General features: G+C 43.9%; 2 protein-coding genes across 4 annotated transcripts in view; one reads left to right on the top strand and one right to left on the bottom strand.

Annotated features, from left to right (window-relative positions):
• Positions 1 to 13,772: 13,772 nt before the first annotated feature.
• TMEM213 (transmembrane protein 213) lies at positions 13,773 to 22,240 on the bottom strand. Of its 2 annotated transcripts, none has more exons than XM_070514381.1 (3): positions 22,054 to 22,240; positions 18,824 to 18,895; positions 13,773 to 17,978 (listed from the first exon to the last, which is right to left on the bottom strand). In XM_070514381.1, exons 1-3 carry the CDS (start codon positions 22,196 to 22,198, stop codon positions 17,809 to 17,811), a joined length of 387 nt encoding a protein of 128 aa, XP_070370482.1. In that variant the 5' UTR covers positions 22,199 to 22,240; the 3' UTR covers positions 13,773 to 17,808. The 2 variants fall into 2 exon arrangements, with proteins under 2 accessions (XP_070370482.1, XP_070370489.1); XM_070514388.1 differs by having other exon boundaries at positions 17,451 to 18,633; positions 22,054 to 22,198.
• The window catches only part of ATP6V0A4 (ATPase H+ transporting V0 subunit a4), a 73,278-nt gene continuing 71,723 nt past the window's right edge, over positions 22,110 to 23,664 (top strand). For both annotated transcript variants that reach the window (XM_070514332.1, XM_070514339.1), the window contains exon 1: positions 22,110 to 22,250. The gene's annotated coding sequence lies outside the window, so the exon portion shown is untranslated. The remainder of the gene's footprint in view (positions 22,251 to 23,664) is intronic.

The raw sequence follows: 23,664 nt of genomic DNA, 5'->3' as shown, positions 1-23,664 counted from the left end.
TGTAGAGTGTCTAAGGCTGGGTTGTTCTTTCAAATATCCTCAATGCTCCTAACGGTCCCTAACATGTCAGTTAACATCCTCAATTCTTTTCCTATAAAGTCTTTACGCTATATCCCCTTTATCCTATACGCATATTATAAATTTTTTAAACCTAGAAGTAGGACTGTAACTTTAGTTGGGACAAATGGAATTTCGTTGATAATTTTGAATTCTGATTGCCACCCATTGCAGTACCGTCCTTCTAACTTTGAGGCCTCTGAAAATTCAGTAAGTCACTCTGAATCTATGGATGTGAAGAGAATACAAACCTTAATTTCTGAGGTCCAGGGGCCAGTAACCTCAGAGGGTGAAGCCTTAATTTTCCAGGAAGGGTTTGAGGTGTGGAGGACTTTGTCACAGGCCAAAGCATACTTCTGACCCTGTGGAAAGAGTTGAGACACTACACCTGGTTCAATCTTTGTGCGGTCAATGCCCAGCGGGGACAGCCTGGGCAGGAAAAGTGTTATGGAGAGTGGATGCGTATGTCTAGTTTGCCAGTTAAGGAGAGTCCCACTGAAAAGACATCACAGACATTTTTCACAAGGGTCCCTCTAAGGCAGTTTGAGGGCCGTACTACATATTCAATTTTCTATCCCGTTTTCCTTCTTTAGCTTTGTCATAAACATTATCTCATGTCATTAAAGGCTCATTTTATCCATCATTTTATGTCTATGTAGACATGTTTTTTCCAAATTCTTGTGTAATTCATTTTTTGTTTCTCTTAGAGCTTCCATGTATCTGAGTTAATTTCTTTGCTGAAAACATTTTTTCCTTTAGCAACTTAATTACATTTGCTTTGACAAGAAATGTTCACACATTGAGGGATATGGGGTAGCTATTCTGGTTTAAAATGGATTTGGCCTGAACTAAAGAAGCCTGACTATAGCCTGTCAAACATACATTGTACATCTGCTTTAACCATTAAAGTAAAGAATGCACTCTCCCCTCCTACAGTATTGAGAGGCAGGTATTGGTAATGCCCTGATGTATCAGTAATTCTGAAAACAAGTTCCCTTTCCTGGACATCAGGGTCATGTTGACCTGCTAACTCGCAACTGAATATCTCTTTGAGACTTTGATGAATATGCATCTTGGGCGCGTTTGATATATGTTCTTTGTTCTAAAAAGGTACAAACTGTACTGAAAACCCTGCTTCTGTGGAACCCTTCTTCCTTTGTGGGATTATAGCCCTCACCCTGGCTCAAAGAAATGTCACCTTCTCTCTCTCTTCTAGAGAATGGTCATTGGTTGTTTTGTGTCAACATTTCCTTTGTAAAATTTTGTGGTTGCCACTCCTGGTTCCTTTAACATTTCAACAAAGGAATTCCTGATTCCTTCACCATTCTTATCTAAATATGAAGTGTGTAATTAGTTCTGGAGGTAGAAGTCAGAGATCAAGGTGTCAGTATGGTTGGATGAGGGTCCTCTTCCGGGTTGCAGACTTCTCATTGTAACGTCACACGGTGGAAGGGGCTATATATTTTTTTTTCTGCATAATATTTCTCTCTATGGATCTACTATAGTTTAATCATTTCCCTAATGTTAAACATTTGCTTGTTTATGTTTTGCTATTATAAATAATGGTGTGTTAAATATCTTTGTGTATAAATTGTCTAATTTTCAGATTTTTTCCTTGAATAAATTCCTGGAAGTGAAATTACTGAGGTGAATGGTCTGAGTAGATTTAAAGGGTCTTATTCCATATTATCAGTTATTTTTCAGAAATCCTGGGCTGATTTATATCTGCAATGTCCACTTTGAGAATACACCTCATTGTAGTCTCACCAGCATTGAGTAATAGAGATATGCTTGCACATGTTTTAAATATTTTATAATTTGACCAATAAAAAAGTTTCCACATAGTTTTCATATTACATCTGTGTAATATCCCATAGTAATATTATCTTACCTTTACTTTGTTCTTCAATATTTAGTGTTCTTTTCCCAATATGTTACATTATCTACAATAGCAAATTATTGGAAACTATTACTTTTCCAGACTATTTCCTAGCTTTTTTTCCCTTTGAATTACTTTTCTATTAGGCAAGTTACTAGCAATAGGACATAAAATGTGGACATTTTCAATAGATATGGGTTTTAAGGGGCCCTCATAGTGTGATGAACACCCTTTACTGGAAGTCAGCAAGCAAAGATGGGTCATCCTTCTCAAGGTGTGGTTCAATGAATGTGTGTGTGTTTGTGTGCGTGTGTGTATGAGAAAGGAGATGGAACCCATTGGCCTCCAAGGTCCCTTACACCTCAGATTCTGTGACTCATAACATTGTTCTAGTGTCCGAGGCAATCTTGCTGACGAGGATTCAAAGCAGAGAATTCCAGGCCTTCAGAGGATCAGATTTTTTTTTAATCCAAGCTGAGCTGCTTAGACTGATGTGAATTTGGCCAACTCAAATGATCTCCTTGGGTTTCACTAAAACCCACTGATGCTGTAAAAATAATTTATTTAAATAACATTAAATATTAAGCTAAATATCCCTGGGTAAAAAATTTTTAAATCTTATCACCCTTAGGCCATCATGGAGATCTGATTTGCCTTATGTGCAAATTCCTCCCATCCTACAGATCTTACCTGATGTGGGGTCGGTGAGCCGAGGAGTCGAAAGAAAGATTTCTTAGACTCTCAAGATCTGGCAGTAGTAATCTTTTATTTAGAGAATAGTATAGAATAGCATGGGGACAGGACCCATGGGCAGTCAGAGCTTCTGCTGCCGCCGCTTCTGCTGCCCCTGCTGGCATGGGGACAGGACCCATGGGCAGGCAGAGCTGGTGCGTGGGGACAAGACCCACGGGCAGTCAGAGCTCCTGCTGCTGCCCCGAGTTGAGGGTTAGGACTAAATTTAAGGCATAGGTATGTGAGTCATCTCTTTACAAGACAAAGGAAAGAACATGAAAAAGAAGTTAAAATGGGGTCTGGTCATTGGGTGATCCCATGACTTTTAGACAAGAATCAAATCGGATTAAGTAAAGGTTAGAAAGGTTAGACGCCACCACCCTAAACCAGTTACATGAGATTGCCAGACAGCAACCAACTTAAGTTCTTGCCTTCCCCATTAAGAGCTTCTAGGGACAAGGTCGTCTCTCCTCTTCTTCCTGGTACAGAGAGGGAGGCACCTTTTACAGATAGAGATTTACCTTACAAACGTAAATGTGTCCCAACAAGGGCAAGTTCCCCAGAGCCTCCTTCCCTGTCCCAGTTTATCGAAAGCAATCAGCCCAAAGCAATCCTGATGCCAAAGAGACATATCCTGGGGTGGCCAATTTCAGGTCCCTACAAGGTCATCCCCCCTTCCTTCACAAACGCAAATGTCTCAAAAGGGCAAGCAAAATTCCAGTCCTTGGAGCCTGCTTCTCATCTGCAGTTTTAAAAGTAACCAGGCTAAAAATCCTCATCATAAACCGTTTTAAAATTAAGCAGCCTAAAAGTCCTCATCATTACCCACCTGGCTCCTTGACACCCCCACCCTCACGCCAGTGTTCTTCAGAGGGAATTGCCTGTGAGGAGCAGCAGGTGAAAGGTTTGTTTGCTCCTACTGAGCTGGCTGCCTTCCATGCGGCTTCATCCCGGCTTCATCCCGAGATGGGTTGGAAAGCTGCCATCTCTGAATGCAAATTGGAGATCCTGGGAGGGTGTGGGAGGTTCTGTTTGTCCCCTGGAAAACTCAACTCTTGCAGTGGTACATCAAGTCTGTGAAAATTATGTTAAAATATTAAAAATAATTTTTAAAATTATTACAAGCCCCTGCCTCCCTCGCATTTACATTCTAGTGTTTTGTAGAATAACAACGGGGGTCTGAAATATCCTCCATATAAGCCTCATAGGTCATGATGTCTGAGATTTCTCCCCACCTTAGCACGTAACACGGCTGTTATCCAGCCTCATAGCCCACTCTATTGCTGGTTCTCCCTGCCAGGACTCACTTTCAGAACTGACCAGTAGCATCTACATTTTGGTTCATTTCTGGGAAAAATACAGTGCGATCTCACTCATAGCTCCAAAAAAGTCAATCGCAGAGTTGCTCTCTTGAACAAAACAGTTTCTCCACATTTTCCCAAACCTGGCACAATCCTGGCATATGTGAAGGTGAAAAATCTGCCCTGGAGCCAGGAATATAGTAACAGGACTATAAATTTTATTTTTTAATTCAACTAAAATGCACACTTGCCTAGAGTTTAATTTATAGCCAACCTTTAAAAAAATCACATTAAAAGAAAAATGCTAACTGATACAAATCAATAGTAATGCTGTCTTCAGGTTCAAAATAAAATTGAATGCAGTAAATCGAATTCCGTATCTAACAGTGGGAATGCTGTGCATATTATCCTTGGGTGAGGCATGGATGTGATTGATGTCTATCTTGGAACTTGGGGATAGAAAGAAACAAGGAAAAGTCAATTTCAATTTCTGGGACAACTGAATGAAATATCTGTATGCTGATTTAAAAAGGAAGTGATCCCATAATACTTAGTTTAATTAAGGATGTGTTTCTTCTGTGACCCAGCACTGCTGTGTCTGGCGTATTGCCCAGGGAAATACGTTCACAGGCCCGGAAAAGGAGTATGTGAGGATTTGCCTGGAAGCGGGGCTTGATGACAATCTAGAAGCACATCTCCCAGGGAATGAAGACATGAACCGTGGTACTCACTGTAGAATCCCGTGCAGTACCTAGAAGCTCCGGACATAGGGACATAGCGTAAATAGATCTTAAAAACATTACTAGTAAGTTAACAAAGTACGAGGAAGATGAGATCTAATTTATGTAAATTCAAACACCTAGACTTGTAATAATACTTCACATTTTACAAGAGCGCATATAGGGACCCAGACGGTTGCCTGGGGGGTGGGAGCAGGAGAATGAAGGAGACGAATAGGGAAAAAAGTGAATAAAGAGTAAAACGAGAGGGACCTTGCAGATGATGCTGGGTTGGTGAGCCGAGAAGTCGAAAGAAAGATTTCTTGGACTCTCAAGATCTGGCAGTAGTGCTCTTTTATTTAGATAATAGTAAGGAATAGCATGGGGACAGGACCCATGGGCAGGCAGGGCTGCTGCCGGCATGTTGCTGCTGCTGCTTCTGCTGCAAACCTGGATGAAGAGTAAGGCTAAATTTAAGGCATAGGTATGTGAGTTAACTCTTTACAAGACAAAAAAAAAAGTTAAAATAGTACCAGTGCCGGTAGGGTCCGGCCATTGGGCAGTCCCACAACTTTTAGATAAGAATCAAACAGGATTGAGTAAATGGCAGAAGTCACCACTTAAATATTATCCTCAGCCAAAGACAAAGGAGGATTTTGGGGGGCGGGGGTCAGTTACATGAGGTTGCCAGACAGTAAACAACTTAAGTTCTTGCCTTCCCCATTAAGAGTTTCCAGAGATAAGGCCACCCCCCCTTCCTTCACAAATGCAAATATCTCTCATCAAAGAGCAAGCAAATTCCAGTCCTCGGAGCCTGCTTCTCCTCTGCAGTTTTAAAAGTAAGCAGCCTAAAATCCTCATCACAGAGACCGGTAATGACAGAGTGACAAGAACTGAGAGCTATGATGAACTATGCCCTCCACACAGACGTCCAGAAAAGTGGGGGAAATTTCAGGCTATGAATGAATAAAACTTCAGACAAAGAAAGGCAGAGTCTAAGGTGGGCAGACTATCACACATTTCTCCAAAGTAAATGAGTGTTGACGAAAATAATCCATAACCAATCTATAAATGAAAATTTGGGTGAGTTTATTCTGAGCTGAAATCTGAGGACCATGGCCCGGGGCCTTTCTTCCCGAAGGAAGAAAGGGCACCAAAGAAATGAGGTGTACAGAGTGCTTATATACCCCCAAAGAGGGTGCTTTACATATGATTGAAATGTCCCTCCCACAGTAGTCACAAGATTGCCCTGTCGGCACAGCACTTGATGGACACAGCAGGTAGTGGGTCTGCCATCTTGGTGGGCATAGCAGGAGGTAAGTCTATTGTCTCGAGCTGGGCGGTCACAGGTGAGCGCAGCAATCAGTTTCTAGCCTAAGGAAAGATGCTTAATCTTTAAGGAGATGCCAAAGTTGGGAGGGGGAGGGAGGTTGCACCTTTATCTCAAGGGCCTTTGCTCTTGCCATAGGGAATCTCTAAAGCAGATATATAATGCATGCTCAATGGCCTCGGTCAGTCAGGCCCTTTTGGAAAGACAAGGTCAGGCCGAATTAGGTTTATACCACATGGCTTCCTCATATTCTCCAATATATCCTATTGCTTGCCATTTTTATTTGTCATGAGTAAATAAATCAGTACAGTTCTCTTAAGAATAAGTGAGTACTTAAAATTTTAATTTATTCAGTGATCCTAAGAATGGACTTGGTAAACTAATTTAGGCATTAAAATTTGGTGCTAGTACATAAGACATAGAAGTTGTCCTTCTATCAGCAGTCTTCTGCTGAAGATTTTAAAGTCATTTAAACTTAACTTTATGCATAAAATACCACCCTTCTCTGGAATGAGTACTCAGATTCACCCAAATACTTGTAAATCAGTTAGAAAAACAAAGACATTTTCTTTTAGGTTCACAGTAAAATCGAGCAGAAGGTACGGAGATTTCCCATATACCCCGTGACCCCATTATCAACATTCCCCACCACAGTGGCACATTTGTTACAACTGACAAACCTACATTAACATGTCATAGTCACCCAAAGTCTACAGTTTATGTTAGGGTTCACTCTTCACAGTGTACATTCCATGGGTTTGGACAAATGTTTCATGACATGTATCCACCATTATTGTATCATACAGAATAGTTTTACCACCCTAAAAAGCAATAAAAAAAAATAGTTTTATCCTCAGTGCTCTGCCCATCCATCCTTTCCTCCCCCCTAACCACAGATCTTTTTACAGTCGCCATAGTTTTGCCTTTTCCAGAATGTCATAGAGTTGGAACCGTACAGTATGCAGTCTTTTCAAATTGACTTCCTTCACTTAGAAATATGCATTTAAGTTTCCTCCATGTCTTTTCATGGCTTGATAGGTTGTAAATCAGTTTTCAAAAGAATATTTGATCTGAGCATCTCCAAAGTATAATTTAATTATTCTCTGTGCTTCCGATATTGCTTATAACAATACAAAATTTGGGAAAGAAGCCACTTGCTCAACCAATGAAAACAGAGAAATATTTGCTTGTTTTTATAGAACCATTTTGGCTCGTATTCCTTCTTGATAGAAATGAATCTGTTACAAAAGAAATATGATATTTCTTTTTTTACATTTGGTCCTGTCTGCTTTAGTGGGCAAGGGGAAAGGCTTCTTTGCACCCTGAGATCTCATAACTCTGCATTTGTGGGCTATCGATCCGATGGTGTTACCATCTGTGCAGCGGCACCTTTCATCAGTGTGCCTTATCAGTCTGGCCATGATTGATTATTATTTGCAATCAAGTTTTTTTTTTTTTTTTAACTTTAGCCTTTTCTTTTCAGTACAGTTTAAACAATGCATTTACCAATATGCTGTGTAGCAAATATGTCCTGTATCAGACAAGCCTGTAGTTGAAGCCAAATATTACATCTTACGTGTGGTTTCCTTTTTTTTATGTTTTGGCAGCCCTTAGGACAGTGCTATGCAAATTTAAAAAGGTGCCCATTCCTCAAGGAAAACTGAGTAAGTGCGATATGAACAAGCTGAGCTGCCCTAGAAGGGCTGTCCAGATCCCAGCGGCAGCAGCCTTGGCGCCCCCACTCGCTCTCCAGCTCACGTGCACCCTGGGCCCAGGGCCTGCGTTGCCTTTTCAAACACTCTGTGTTCCTCTCCCCGCTGCCATCCAGAGTCAGCCAGGGTTGGAATCAGGCTTGGCAGTGTCTGGCAGTAGGGAGCAGGCAGGTGAGGGAGGCGCCTGCAGCCGGGACAAGGCGCTGGTGTGCCCGTGTGCCCCAGAGTGTGTGTACCGCCATGCATACAGTGTGGGTTTATCAGAGCACATTACTAGGAGGAGGCTTCCTACTGCCCCAGGACTTGTAGGAGAGATCTGAATTGCTACATTCCTCACCCTCTGCTGCCCCCAGCTCTCAACAGATAAGTCTGCATGGAATGGTGCCTTTGTGCAGTGCATAGGATGTGTGTGACCCTGGGCTGGTATCCGTCGCCTCTAGTCGCATCTCCTGAGGCATGATCTCCACCACTTGACCTGTTCTGGGGCGGGTAGTGTGTGATGGGGGAGAGGAGAGCAGCGATGGGCCATGGGGAGGTGCAGGAAGGCTGCCTGGGCGTCTTGTCCACACTCCCATGGCTTGAAGCTCCATGGGGAACTGCATCCTGCCTGTTTGTCCAGTTGCTCCCATGTCTGTGGTCCACACATTGCAGGCTTTTGAGCACAAGGCTGCTCTTGGTTTCAAGCTGAAACTGCTCTTTTTTCAAAACCTCATACTCCTTGTATCAGTTTGCTAGGTTGCTATAACAAAATACCACAAAGGTAAGAGCAATAGAGTATATTGTCTCACTGTTCTGGAGGCTGAAAGTCTGAGATCATGGCACCAGCAGGGTTAGTTCCTCTGAGGGCTGTGGGGGACAATCTCTTCCAGGCATCTCCCCTAGCTGCTGGTGGTCTGCTGGCCATCTTTGATTCCTTGGCTTGTAGACACATCCCCTGAGCTCTGCCTGCATCCAATGCTGTTCTCCCTGTGTGCCTGTCTGTGTCCAAGTCTCCCCTTACATAAGGACAAATTGGATCAGGGGCCCACCCTATTCCAGTGTGACCTCATCTTAACCAGTTATGTCTGCAATGACCCTATTGCTGAATAAGGTCACATTCTGAGGTACCGGGCGTTAGAACTCCAATGTCCGAATTTTAGAGGGATACAGTTCAGCCCATAACACTCCCTTTCAGAACTTTCCCTCATTTTGACCTGGTTACAGGAATCTCCCAGGTAAAAAGATCTCCCTCAAGGTACAAAGAAGAGGACACATGTTTCAACAGAGTTCAGCAAATAACCACTGTGGAAGTAAACAAAGAGCATCCAAATGATAACGAGCAAAGGTTTTTTATTTGGAGCTTGCTATAGTGAGGGAGTCAGCCACCATCACTCACATTCGGCAGAGACTGAGGCAGGCGGGGGAGTGGGAAAGCTCTCTGGCGAAAAAGGGGAGGCTTCAGGTCTCCGGATGTGCCCCAGTTGGAGACTGTCGGCACGGGGCAGCCGTTGGCAGGCTAACTAGGAGTGGGGCATCCTATGTGATTGGTTAGGGGTACATATTTGGCTTTCTGTGGTTGGTCCTAAGTTGGAAATGGAGACAAAAAATAATTAATTAAATTAACTCAAGCTGTCAGTTGTTGACCAAATCCTGGCAGTTTGGGCCAATTGCTATGGAAGTTGACTAGCTTCCTGGCTGGGTTGCTGCAGACTGTGGGTCAAAGTTCTATTTTTGTATATGGTCTGGCCCTTGTCCATTTGTTTATTTCGTCTCTCATCACAGAATTACCTTTCAGGGTAGACCTGCCAGTTACTCATTTCCACAATGACTTAAATACGTATAATTATGAACTTATGGAAACAACAATTTAAATTTTTTCCAACCTGGAAACCCCAAGGTTTTCCAAGAGCCTCCTCCTTTGTTTTCACAACTCTGCTGCCTCACGTGGTTACTTGCACAGGCCACATTCCTGGGTCTCCTCTGAGTCACTAATTCATCAAACATTTGCTGGGTTTTTGCTGCACACCCAGGCCCTGAGTAGGTGGAAGGAATCAGAGGCTAAAGACACAGTCTCTGCCTTCAGAGAGACCAGTGAGACAGACAAGGAGGTAGGTATTATGGTTCCAGGTGCTCAGTTGTCAAAGATAGACAAAGCTGGACATTAAGGTGGTAAGGACGATTTTAATCAGTAATAGGGTCCAGTGTGAGCTTAACTCCAACTGTGATTTGTACAGACATGACTGGGTGTTTTACAGAGAGACAAAGGGAGTAGAGAGGCGGGTGAGAGGGGGCTCAGTAGAATCAGGAAAGTGAGAAATTACAGAGTTGGTCAGTGTAAATACTGATTAGGCCAGCTGTGTCTGCTGGCTGGCAGTCATTGAAGTTAGGATTCTATCCTCCCACAGAGACTGGGAGACGGGGGCCCTGTCCTTCCTGATGGTTACATTTTAAAGGAATGTCTTTCAGGTCTTGAGTTATGGGAGATCTGGATAGATATAGATATAGACATCTCAGAGGGACAGAGGAAGGATTCAAAACTGTAAGCCCTTTTTAGTAACTGCTCTAAGGAAGGGTGGTCGGGGCCTATTGTCAGGTGTTGGTTAGAACAAGCTGTAACTTCTTTCGGCAGCCTTGAGCTTTCTCAGACAGCCACTTTCAGGGGGCTGGGGTCATCCTAGGGATGTGGCCTTGAGCTGTTCAAACTATGTTAGTGTTTGTTCAAGTCTTTTAATGGTGGGGGATAGAGTGGACAAAATCATTAGTGTTGAGAGTCTGTAGTTTTTACAGACCAAGGTTGAGGCCTAGGTGAAAAGAGGGCTCAGAGGAGTCTGGCTGAAGTTTGCTCAAGGAGAGTCTTTGTCACAGTGCTGTGCTGGAGGTGAACACAGGTCACTGAGGTGGGGCGTGCATGCATGTGTGTGCGTGTGTCTGTCCAGGGAGGAGGGGACAGCTTGACTTGGAAGACCAATCCCGATAAACCAAATGAATCCAATCAGGAGAGGGAGGGAGGAAGGGAAGAGCAAGGGCAGGTCCAGGTTTAGGGGGCCTAAAATGTATACAGTTAGAGTGACTTCTTTAAAAAAAGGTACAAAATTAGGTAGCAGCCTTGGGATGAGGGGCATGCAAATAAGGGGACCCAAAGTTTAAGCTTCTTTTGGTTGACAGCAAATCTGCCACCAGGCTGGCCCCTACATAGGACATTTTGATACAGAAATGCCCCGACCAGTATAAGCTTCTGTGTCATCCAGTCTGCAACGGTGCTGAGGGCAGCATCGATTACTAAAGGCAAAATTTTTACACGAAAAACACATCCATTGTTAGGCAGGTCCTGCTGCTTTATACTAGGAAGGTCTTAGATTCCCGGAAGTGAATACTTGGTTTTCCCCCTCAGGTTTTCATTTTTAATTTATCGACAAATCTTTGCTTTGCTAGAATAAATAGATTCCATGCTGAGACTAGGTCGAGACAGCCTCTGGGAAGTATAACCATCAAATTGTATAACCATCTTTCTTTTCAGCCTCAAAGAAAAGAGTGATTGTGTGGATTTTGTCCATCCTTCCTCTTGTGCGTGTGAAAGTAAAGCAATTCACAAAATACCTACATTTTAGTGGGACAGTGGCAGCAACTACACATACTTCGCTTCAATGTAGTCTAAGAATCTGCATGTTGCCCCAGACTGGAAGGGATCTCAGATGCCAGCGGGTGCTCTGCCTCTCTGCCTTTTAAAGCACAAATGAAATCTTGCCATGGAGGTCCGGTTTATAAGAGATAAGAGCTGGCTGCTCTGGCTGCAAGGGCTGGTCTTGTGCCCACCCCTCGAACAGCACCTCAAGTAGCTTTACGATTGTTGGGGACTGGAATTGGTCACCCTAAGATATGACTCTTTGGCATGAGGATTATTTTGAGCTGGTTACTTTTAGAAAACGGCAGACATGAGAGAAACTCTGAGAAGCAGAAGTTACCCTTTGTAAGGGACATTTACATTTGTAAAGGAAATCTCCATGTGTAAAGTTGTCTCCCTCTCTGTACCAGGAAGAAGGGGGATGACCTTATCTCTAGCAACTCTTATCGGTGCAGAAGGCAAGGACTTAAATCTGCATAATAACCTTACTCTTGTTTACTGTGCTTTTCTGGTAATCTCCCGTAACTGACTCCCCCCGCCCCCAACATCCTCCTTTGCTTTTAGCTGAGGGTATTTAAGGGGAGAGCCTCTGCCATTTTGGTGAGTTGCTCAGTTTTCCTGAGCCTCTCCCATGTATACATTTTATAAAACTTTATTTAATTTTCTCCTGTTATTCTATCTCATGTCAATTTAATTTCTTGTCTGGCCAGAAGGACCCAGAGTGGGTAGAGGAAATGTCTTCCTCCCCTACACTTTGGCAACTTGGACAGGATAAAATTTCACTGGCTGGACACTGCTCGCTCCTGGACTGCTGCAGACAAGAGATCCTGGACCCCTGACGAGAGCTGGCAAGAGGTAAGAGTTCTTACCACGTCAGTCTCCTGGATCTCTGCCTGCAGGATCTAATGGAAGCAAGAGTGGTGAGTTTTCTTGCTTTTTCTAAACTTAGATTAGCAGGAGAAAATTTTAGTGAGGCTAGCTTCTTGGACTCAGTGACCGCAGGATTTGGTTGAGTCCTCATTGGTTGTAGATCTTTTTCCTCCCAGAGATAGTATTTTTCCTTTTCTCCATCTTTTTTTTTGTTTGTCATGAGACACAGGCATCTCTATAGGCCTGTTGTCTGGGGCTTTTGTCTTGTTCTATGTCTTGAGAGCTTGGCATTGTGACCTTTCTGGTCTCCGCCATCGGAGGATGCATGTACCGGCGTGCATTTTGGTGGCCACTTGAGTAGACTGGGGTTCTGGGACACTCTCATTGTCTGGCTGTGTTAGCTCTCAAGAGAGTTTGTCATAAGGGGTCCCAATTGCTTTCATAAGGGGCCTTTGTTGTCTGAACCTTTGTTGCTTGCTGTGCAATAGAGACCTTTACTTTCTTAGACTATTTTTGGGAGTGGACTTTCTGGATCTCTTTTGGGACAGCTCTTGCATCCATGGTTAAGCTTATTGGTATGAATTGCTGTTAAGATCCTACTCATCAATGTGGCCAGATGATGGATCATTTAAATTGGGAAAACTTCTAAATTGGGGGAAAAATATGTGAGAGCTCTCATCATAACTTTTATTGGTACCTATGAGCAGGCCAAATTAAAAAGGAAATACACACACACGCAAATAATGACTAGCCTTAAGACCCTGACTCAGGTGACAATAGAATTGATGAAATGTGAAAGTCTAAGTGCTGATAAGATTACAAAGTTTGGAATGCTTGAGCTTATTTATTTATTTATTTTTATAAAGAGGTTATATCAACTTTGCCTGAGTATGTTTTAAAATGTCTGGCTAGCACTATGGAAAGCAGTATGGAGTATCCTCAGAAAATTAAATAGATCTACCATATGATCCAGCTATTCCACTGCTGGATATTTATCCAAAGAACTTGAAAACACAAATGCATAAAGATACATGCATCCCTATGTTCATTGCAGCATTATTCACAGTAGCCAAGACTTGGAAGCAACCTAGGTACCCATCAAGGGATGAATGGATAAAGAAGATGTGGTATATATACATAATGGAATACTACTCAGCCATAAGAAATGATGAAATCAAGCCATTTGTGACAACATGGAGGGAACTTGAAGGTATTATGTGGTATTATGCTAAGTGAAATAAGTCAGAGGGAGAAAGTCAAATACCGTATGATCTCACTCATAAGTACAGCAAGAATAGCCATTGATCATATAGACTCTTTTAAATCTGCTTTGCTGGGACTTTTTATAAGGAATCTCAAATTGAACTTTAAAGGCCTCTTGAGGCCAGGAAAGCCAAGCCAAGGATTTGTCATCAGGCCTCATCTGCAATACCTCAGATTTGGGTGAATTCCTCTCCTCTTGAGGTCCCCCAAAATATTGAGGTTCCTTGCACTTGCCAGATAGGTGAGCTTCCTTACTTACCAGGTAAGATTGCTGGAATCTCTGTAAACAAGGTACCAGGCCCATATTTCCAAGTAGTTTTATTCCATAAAGTCCGATCCTTGTTTCTCAAAAGCTGTCTGGTCATATCTGAGTCTATGCCTGTTTCTCTCAAATATGACTTTCCATTCAAAGCTTTGGTAAGATAACCAATGTTTCCAGTTGTGTCCCATTATAAGGAGAACAGATTCTTATTGAACTTATGCAAATAACTATATTACCACAAAAATAACAATACTCACTAAGTTTCCAAATTCTGGATGGATCAGGTAGGGAGAAAAAGAAAAATGTTTCAGTTCTGCTCACAAAGGTATAATTTCACCAAATTGCTCTAAGTCATAGTTAGCATAAGAGGAAAGAGGAAAAGATTTCCTTAAATCTGAGAAAACAAAACATTAAAAAATCAGCAGTATTTCAAATGAAAAGTCTTATAAATTATAGTTATCCTCATCAGTGCAGCGACAAACAAACACATAGCAACAGAGATTGGATTGGTGGTTACCATAGGGGAAGTGGGGAGGGGGAGGGCAAAGGGGCGGTTAGGCCCACATGTGTGGTGATGAACTATAATTAGTTTTTGGGGGTGAACATGATGTAATCTACACAGAATTAGAAATATATTACAATGAACATCTGAAAGCTATATAATGGTATAATCCAATGTTACTGCAATAAAAAAAAAAAGTCTGGCCGGGAATACTTCCCTACCCAATATTATAAGACCAAGACTTATTAATAAAGTCATGCCCATGGGCCCGTATGTAAATAATTGGGCCAAGTTTATTGAAACTAAACATTTTGAAAACCAATTAGTCTTAATCTGGCTATCTTTGGTAAAAATGAGGGTGATTTAGAGAGAAAAATTATGTTTCCATGAAAACTGTAATACTCATTTGTGGATATTAGATCCTACTTCTGTTGATTGTCTTTGAGGGTTTTTCTATCTGTAGACTGGACAGGATCCTCATTTCTTCTAGTCTCCTGAAATATCTGGCTACAAATCTCTAAACCAACATTTCAATTTTTTCCCTCATTTTCATTTGGAATCATTGAGAACTGAACCTGCTCTCTTTCCCAAAGCCTTGCAAACTGAAGCTGAACATCTTGATATAAACTTAAGAGAGATTCATGTCTGTTGCTGTGTAAGCTGTAAGCCACTCAGAAAGATACTTGAATGCCTGATGACATCATCAGAGATATCTCAAGCTGCAAAAGATGCTTCACTCTGACATCTAGAAATCTTGACTGGCAGCCCCCTGGGCTCAAGAACTGGTTTATAATTTGCTCCAACTATTAACCTTGTTTTTTTTTGTTTCCATAGAAATACTTTTATTAAATACCCGATTGCTTGCTTCTACAATATAGGCATAACTTTGGGAACCCACCTGCATCACCACCTTCTAAAACAGTTTTAACTGGACTGATCTATTATCAGGACTAAGAAATGTGTTCAGTGAGATGAAAAATCTACCACTCAGCTTCTGGACTATGAAACTTCTTAAACTTTCAAAGGACTGTGAAACTTAAAAGTTTCAAAGGCAGGACTGTGCGGGGCTGGAATTGGCCACCTCTTTGACATGAAGATTATTTTGGGCTGGTTACTTTTAACAAACTGCAGACATGAGAGAAACTCTGAGAAGTAGAAGTTACCCTTTTTAAAGAGACGTTTACATTTGTAAAGGAAATCTCCATCTGTGAAGGTGTCTCCCTCTCTGTACCAGGAAGAAGGGGGGATGACCTTATCTCTAGCAACTCTTATCAGTGCAGAAGGCAAGGACTTAAATCTGCATAATAACCTTACTCTTGTTTACTGTGCTTTTCTGGTAATCTCCCATAACTGACTCCCCAACATCCTCCTTCGTCTTTAGCTGAGGAGGGTATTTAAGATGAGGGCCTCCACCATTTTGGCAAGTTGCTTAGTTTACCTGAGTCTCTCCTATGTATACATGTTATAAAGCCTTGTTTAATTTTCTCCTGTTATTCTATCTCATGTCAATTTAATTTGTTGTCTGGCCAGAAGGACCCAGAGTGGGTAGAGCAAATGTCTTCCTCCCCTACCCGAGCTTTTGCAACTAAGTTTCAACCACTGATTTGGTCCAACTTGTACCCTCTCCTCTTAGAAAGTTGATGCTCAGCAAGGTAAAGTGACTCATTTCTGTTCACACTGGCCAGAAATAAATCTTAATTTCCCTTCTTTCTTTTTCTTTTTTGAGTTAGTGTTCTTACCACCACGTCACACTGTTTTATTTCAAAAATGTATGCAAAGTGTGCTCCTTACTGAAGCTTTTCATCTCTAAGGAATTAAATCATCACATATTACGGAAACGTTTTCCTTGAATTTCTAAAAAAGTGGAACACATGCTCACCTATATGTCCACAACATTGCAAGGGGCAGCAGGCAGATGCTTTTGTTCACATGATTATTTAACGCTTAGGAACAATAAATCCACCCCATCTTACTGCTTAAACGGCAGAGATTCCAAAACTATTTGGTTTTCTGAAAACAGAATCAGCCGAGCGATCCCTTCAGTTCCTGTTGTTGGGGAAATTTCTTTAGACTTTCTGAAAGAGCAATTGGGCAGCTCTGAGTCAATTGCCACCTCTAGAGAATGTGTCTTCCTATTTCAGAGACCTCTCACGTCCCTTTTTATATTATGATTATTTAGATTTTATCCAATCTAAAAACATGTTTCCTCTCAAAGGGCAAAAGTTGTTTCATAAAGAGAGTCATTTTGTCCTTTGTTCCTTCTTATGAACCCACCCTCCTCTCCTCCTGATCCCCACTGGAAAAGCTCACAGTGACAGGTGACATCCTTGCACTAAGAGATTTGCTGGGAGAGCAGGAACCAGATCAACTGGCTTCTTTGGAGGTTGATTTTTCAACCATTTATAGAAAATGGAGGTTCTGAGTGTGGAGTGATGATCATAAGTTCATCTACGGCAAGGACTTGTTCATTCATTCATTCACTCATTCATTGGACAAACATTATGAAGAGCTTACTATGCTCCAGGGGTGTGAGGAAGCATAAACCTGTTGTGAGGCCCAGGCATGACAGACCGCTGCAGGTCAGGGCAGAGCAGAAGTGTCCAAAGAGCACCAGCTCCAGGTCCCCCGAGATGACCAGGGAAGGCTGCAGGCAGAGCCAGCGTTGGAGCTGGACTCTGAGACATGGCCTCCATTCTGGAGGTGGAGCTGGAAGGCAGCCACTACAGCAGAGGGGATGGCAGCAGAGAAGAGGAAGACGTGAGGATGAGGAGTGGGACAGTCAGAGCCCTTACCCCAGAAGAGCTGAGGGTCAGACCTGGAAGGATGGTTGGGCTCATGCCACGAACTGCATGCCGGGCTGAGAGGTTTCCATCATTAGGCATCACTGAAGGTTGTCAGCAGGAGTGTGGCAGCATGACTCTGGCAGCTGCCCATGGGGAGTGGCGAGCTGGGGAGGAAGATCCTGAATCTACTGAGAACAAAAGGAAATATTCCTGAAATAGCGTAGGGACGAAGTAGTGAAGGACAGAGTCGGGGGCCGGCCGGCGGAGTGGGACAGGATAGCCACAGGGAGATAAGCTGAGGGAAGAACAAGAGCTGGAGAAGCATTGGACAGACGCGGGGTGAGGACGGAGAGGGCGGCAAAGGTGATTCTCACATTTTGAAATGACAGCAATGCCCTGGACTGAAGTGAGGGAAAGAAGACAACGATCTGTTTCTGTTGAGGTTATAAGTTTAGTTTCAAATGTGTTGACTCAAAGACTAAGTTTTATGTTTCTTGTGCACCACCCTGGGGGCCCAGAAGAAGCCATGGTTAAAATGGAAGCAATTCCCATGGGGACTGTCTGGAGGAGGGCGGTTCTCAGGGCTCAGAAGGCCCAAGTGCCTTTGGAAATTCGATGTGAAGGCAGCACTGGTCTGGCCCTATTTGGATCCCCTTCCTCCTTCTCCTTTAAAAGTAACTGAAGCTTAAAGGTGAAAATGACTTGAGAATAATATAAATCACATTAGCACTACTCCCCTCCCGCTATCTTCCACCATTTGGTGGCGATTGACAATCTTGGGGCTACGATTCTATGTCTCATGCTGGCAAGTCCTTGGGCTCATCCGGAGTTAGCTTCATCAGTTTATCCACACAGAGCAGGATGAGGGTGAGAAACCAGAGACTCCAACCAATGGCGGCCGCGATCCAGCCGTATTCATCCACTCCAGCGTGGCAACACTGGGCCGCTTGCGGGCAGAAGTCGACATCTGGTGGGGAAGGGCGGGCAGAACGACAGGGTGGTCACACTGGCCCCTCCGACTCCTCCTCTGGCATTCATGGTAACAAGAACAACAACAGTCCATAGCTAACATTTATTAAGCATTGCTCCGCGCCATGCACTATGTTAAGTGCTTTATGCACGTTACCTTGTTTATTCCTCACAAAGTGATGGGTATGGTTGTTATTCTCATTTTATATGAAGAAATTGAGGCTGTAACTTGCCCACGGTCACAACATGGCCGAATTAGAACTCAAACCCAATACTGTAGGACTCTAAAGCCATGTTCTTAACCGCTATGTATTATTGCCTCTTCCCCTCCTTTGTAAGTGCCCAGAAGTAAACACATTTGGTCATTCAATGAGGGCAGAATAAAGGAGCCAGACTTACAATAAAGCAAATCTTTCTATTAATGAGACATGAGTAAAAGTGTTTGCTTTATGAACTGCTGGGATCCTTGCTCCTGGAAGTATTCAAGCAGAGGATGAAGAGAAACACCAAAAGGAAGCTCCTGCATTGGGCAGGAATTGGACTAGCTGATTTTTACAGTCTTTCCACTTGCAAATTTCTCCAGAACTCAGGGCATCTTTGGTTGCTGTCCTGGGGATGGGTCATTAAAGCCACCTGTGCCAAAGATTGTGAGCCTGGATGGGGGACAAGGCCAAGAGAGCTTTTTAGACGTGCTCTGGGGGCCATGAGCAAACCACACCGGCACACAGGAAGGCCAGGCAGGCACTCAGCCACTCGGTGCCAGTGAACTGAAAGCAAGGAGGATTAAGTTCCCTCCCAGATATGGGGCCAGCTCTGGGGTTAGGGCAGACGGCAGAAGCTTACTGAGGCACTGCTCCAGGGTCTCAAGGTCTGGGTGGTGGGCGGTCAAGGTCGAGTTGTTGCTGCTGCTTGCTTCTGGAAGAAAAGACAGGAGACAGTCTCAGACAGCAGGAGAAACCGTTCCTAGACCTAGAGTTTGAAATCTTTTTTGTAAATCAGTTGTGAGCATTATGAAAGTATTATAGAAGTCTAGGTACGTTGAGACCTCATGCAACAAAGCTAACCCCCAGTTATAGACTGAATTGGGTCCCCCAAGTTCATATGCTGAAGTACTAACCCCCCCGACCCCCCGCCGGTAGTGACTGTATTTGGAGATAAGACCTTTAAAGAGCTAATTGTAAAGTGAAATGGGGTCATATAAGGTGGGCCCCGATCCAAGATGACTGGTGTTCTTAGAAGAAGAAGAGACACCAGGGATGTGCACACACACAGGAAAGACCGTGTGAAGACACAGAGAAATGGTGGCGATCTGTAAGCCAGACAGAGAGACCTCAGGAGAAACCAACCCCGCCGACACCTGGAGCCTCCACAACTGTGAGAAAATAGATGTCTGCTGTTAAGCCACCCAGTGTGTGATATTGTGTTACGGCAGCCCAGCAGAGGAACACAGCCCCCTTTTCCTATCACGTCTATTCTGCTTCAGAGACGCTTTATCTTCATTTCTCATTGCCCTTCAGTTACCAAGGGCCTGCTGTGCACAGCATTCCAAGCACTCTGTTTTAGCTGCTTTCTATGCATTTCTATAAAATTGTTTTTCTAGTACATATTCACACAATTACTTAAAAATCTGGAACGTCTTTTCATAACTATCTTCAATTCCCTTCCAAACAAACAAACATTGAAATCTGACCTTAATTCTTTATTTCTGATGATGATGATAGTATTACTCAGGCAGATGGTTATCAAAAAAATTAAACACCATACAAGCAAGTCTAGATGTTGCTAGAATATGCAGCACTTAGAATTGTCCCTTGATTAATAAGCAAGTTGCACAATGATAAAAAGAACTTCTGCGGGAATTCTCGAAGTTCTCTCAGAGTTCGGGAGGTGAGGTGGGGCTATGGAGATGAACATAAGGATCCCCGTGGAAGAAGAGCCATTGCCCCCATTCCCGCTCTAACTGAGAACGTGGAGACAGATGACCTAGATCCACTCTGTCTGATGTGGCAGCCACTTGTGGCTATTTAAATTTATTAAAATTAAATTAAGTAAAAAATTCAGCTTCGTGGTCATATCAGCCGTATTTCAAGCACTCAGTCACCACGTGTGGCTAGTGGCTACCATGATGGAAGCACAGCGCAGATACGGAACATTTCCATCATCAAAAAATGTTCCCTTAGACAGTGCTAATCTAGGTAGAGAAAGACCAAGAGACCAATTTTGAAAAATCTTTCTGGAAATTATATTGCTGTTCAATCTGCTTCTTTGGGAATGCAAAAGAAAAAACAGGGTTTGGAAACTCTCAAGGCCCCAGTGACTCTAGGTCAGCGTGTCCTTCAAAGGAACTTGTTGTCACGTATCAGGATGAGTTAGGAAGAAACTTCCTGCACAGCCACAGTCATGAAATTGCTGCTCAGACTAATTTTACGCCGCCCGCTCCCAAGCCACTCCAATTCCAACCTAAAGTATAGTCATTCCTTTGATGCAATCTGATTGTCACTGTAAATTATTTACAACTAAATGGCTTAGAGCTTGGCCTTTATTTGTTTTGGAGAAATTGATTTCTCAACATTTTAACTTACCTTAGAACCCAAATAACTTCCTTGGCCCTGACTTTCATCTCCTCTCTACCCTAGGATGGAAGTGGCCTCCATCTAGAGCAAGCGAGCGGAAAAGACCCAGTTAATTGGATGCTAGTATTAGGTTAAACCATATGAAGTTGCCATTTCTATGGGTCTAAATTTCTTCAGTCTTAGCAATTTTATATGGTTCAAACTGAATAGCCTAGTTATAAATACCCTCTTTACACATCACCCTCTGCCCTCAATAGCAGAGCCAGCCAGGGACAGGTGCCACCTGAGTCTCTTCCAAAGTCAAGACTGCCGAAACACCCAACAATTCAGCGCAGTTAAATTTGTCAAGTGTTTTGCAAGGCACTGTGAGGATAAACAGGAGGAAATAAACCACGCTTATTCGGGGAGGGGTGATGCTAGAAAATAAAACAAACATGCTAACATTCACTGAGTGTTTACCATGTTCTTTACATGCAGTAGTCTCATTTCATCTCTACAACCATCCTCTGTATAAGCACCATGATTATCCCTATGTCATATATGAGGAAACTGGGGCACAGAGAGGGTAAGATATTTGCTCAAGGTCACACAGCTAGTCAGTTGTGGAAGCTGGAGCTGGGTTGAGGCTCAGTGGCTTGAGAGCCCACGCTATGAACCTCCAATGGAGAGACTGTGAAGATGAGAGAGACGTAAAGACTGGAGGGAAAACGGCAAGGATTGGTGCTGAGGAGGAAAAATCAGTCAGGGAGCAGGGCAGACAGTGTTCTGAGGGGAGATGAGGAGTGAGATCAAAGCCAGGGGCAGAAACCAGGAGCAGGAGAGGAGGTTCAGAGCCCAGCCTCGGAGTGCAAGACGGAGGACACAACTGAACCCCTCCAGCCCCCAGGAGAAAAGGGGGTGATAATCCAACGTCTCCTGTGTGTGTGTTGTGGGGGTGGGGAGTAGGGTGGACAGCGTAGGGAGCTTTCATGTGTGAAGGTTTTGTGAAAGTTGCAAGGGAAGCACAGGTCAAGGGAGGGACAGGGAACCTTAGGCAAGGGGAGAGGGTGTGAAGGGAGGACCATAAACCACATCAGGCAGGGGCGCTGAGAAGGAGCCATTGAGAAACAGTGCCTGAAAGATGTCATTATAGGCCAGTTTAGTCCCCTGATGGGAGAGACTCTGTACATTGCTTTTTCCTCTTTCTTTGTGAAAAAGGCCAACAGAGGTGGCTGCTCCTGTCCTAGCTGAGGATTGGAGTATTGCTCTCGGTCTTAAGCAAATTTAAGACGCCCCCACTCCACCCCACCATCTCCTGCCTAATGCTTCAGATGAGAAAGGACGTTTCCTCTTTCCTTTATGCAGGACCAGCTCTAGCCTTGGAATCCTCCTCCTTCCTCCTTCCTTCCCTCCCTCCTTGCCTCACTCTCTCCCTCCCTCCCTCCTTGCCTCACTCTCTCCGGCCCTTCCTCCCTCCCTCCCCTTTCCCAGGGTGGCCAAGAATAAAGCTCACAGTTCTACCTGCCGAGCAAGCCAAGTGGAAGGAGGCGAAGATCAGGCTGAGGACCAGGGTTGCCTGGGGCGCAGAGGTGAGGTGCTTCATGCTGGAGAGGGAGGCACCTGTGGGCACCAGCCCTGCAGAGATGTGCTGAGTGCCGTGTGCCATGGGTCCTGCGGGTGCCGCGTCCTGCAGGAGCTTGAAAACCACTCTGTCAGAGGTGACTTTCTGCTCTCTGTTTGGGGGAAAGAGAGGGGGTGGAGCAAAGGAAGCGTTGGCTGTCACAGCTTGCGCTTGCTCGCCTGGGTAGAAATGAAGCTGAGCTATGTTGGCTGCAGGGAGAGGGGAGGGGCGAGTGTGCAGCTCTTCCTTGAGCTCACATTTTGTCTCTACTGAGAAAAAAGAGGAGGAGAGGAGATTTGCGCTCTGCGAAGATGAGTTTGCTGCCTCTTCCAGCTGCGGGTACAGCACTGGCTTCCCTGTTCCATTTAGTCCAATATTTCCTGAGCACCTGCTGTGTGCACTGCCCTCTGCTAAAGTCTGGGAATGCCTGTCCTCAAAGTGCTTTCATTACAAACACATATCATTAAAACACAGAGTAGTGGCTCAGGAAGGACAAAGTACCTTGACTCTCAGCAGCAAGAGGCCACATCCACTGATGGGATGCTTCATGAGGAAGATGGCATTTGAGTTGGGCCGTGAAAGATGGGTAGAAATTTGATGGGCAAAGAGCAGAAGAGGGCAGGGTAGGCAGAAGGGACAGGCGAGCAAAGGCCCAGAGGTAAGAGGTGCTCAGAGTCCACCATGCCTGCAGCACAGATAAGTGTAGGTACCCTGAGGAGGGTGAGGTGGGAAGTGAAGGGAGAGCCATGAGGTTGAGCATCTGGTGTGGCAAGCTGGGGAGTTTGAAACAATCAGGAGGCAAAAGGGAAGCTTTGTGAAGGTTTTGAACTGAGTAGTAACTCAATTGGAGCTCTGCCTGCAGTCTAACCCACTTACTGAATACCTCTCATGTATATGAAAGGCATTTGAGACTCAGAGATGGCTAAGACGTGACCCCTACTCTTGATCCCTATTCACAGTCCATCAGTGAGACCAGGGAGTGAAGAAAGAATTGTGATGCAGTATGGTAAGACCCAAACATGGGTGTCTTCCTCAGTGATGGGACTATGAAAGAGGGAGTGGTGGAATCTACCTGAGTGGTGCAGGCAAAGGAGTCACAGAGGAAGGGATATTTGGGCTGGGTATGGAAGTTTGCATATGCAGATGAGAGTTGATGAGCTGTGTAAGTAAAAGGAATAGCACACACAAAGGCAAGAGAATTGTTTGGGTGTATGCAGGCTGCCACGTCTGGACATGTTCATTGTGTTCCTGCATAAGTATGGGCCTGGTTAAGAGAGTGAGGGATGAAATCCAGCTCATTCAAAGCTATGCGGAAGGACTTGTAAACCATGTGTAAGCCCAGAGTAAGAATGTCTTATTGCAATACATCAGCCCCAAGGAGACACTTTTTTCTAATTTGCCCAAAGGTACAGATTAGTGGTGGCCCTATATTCTTGGATTTGGGGATTGGGAGCAGAAGTGATTTAGGAAGGCTAATCTTCAGGCAGTGTACGGAGATCCAGTTTAGGCCT

Source organism: Equus asinus, chromosome 1, assembly GCF_041296235.1.
Source record: "Equus asinus isolate D_3611 breed Donkey chromosome 1, EquAss-T2T_v2, whole genome shotgun sequence".
Classification (NCBI taxonomy): Eukaryota; Metazoa; Chordata; class Mammalia; order Perissodactyla; family Equidae; genus Equus; species Equus asinus.
Note: the sequence above shows the minus strand (reverse complement) of the source record. Positions and strands in the feature narration are given on the sequence as shown.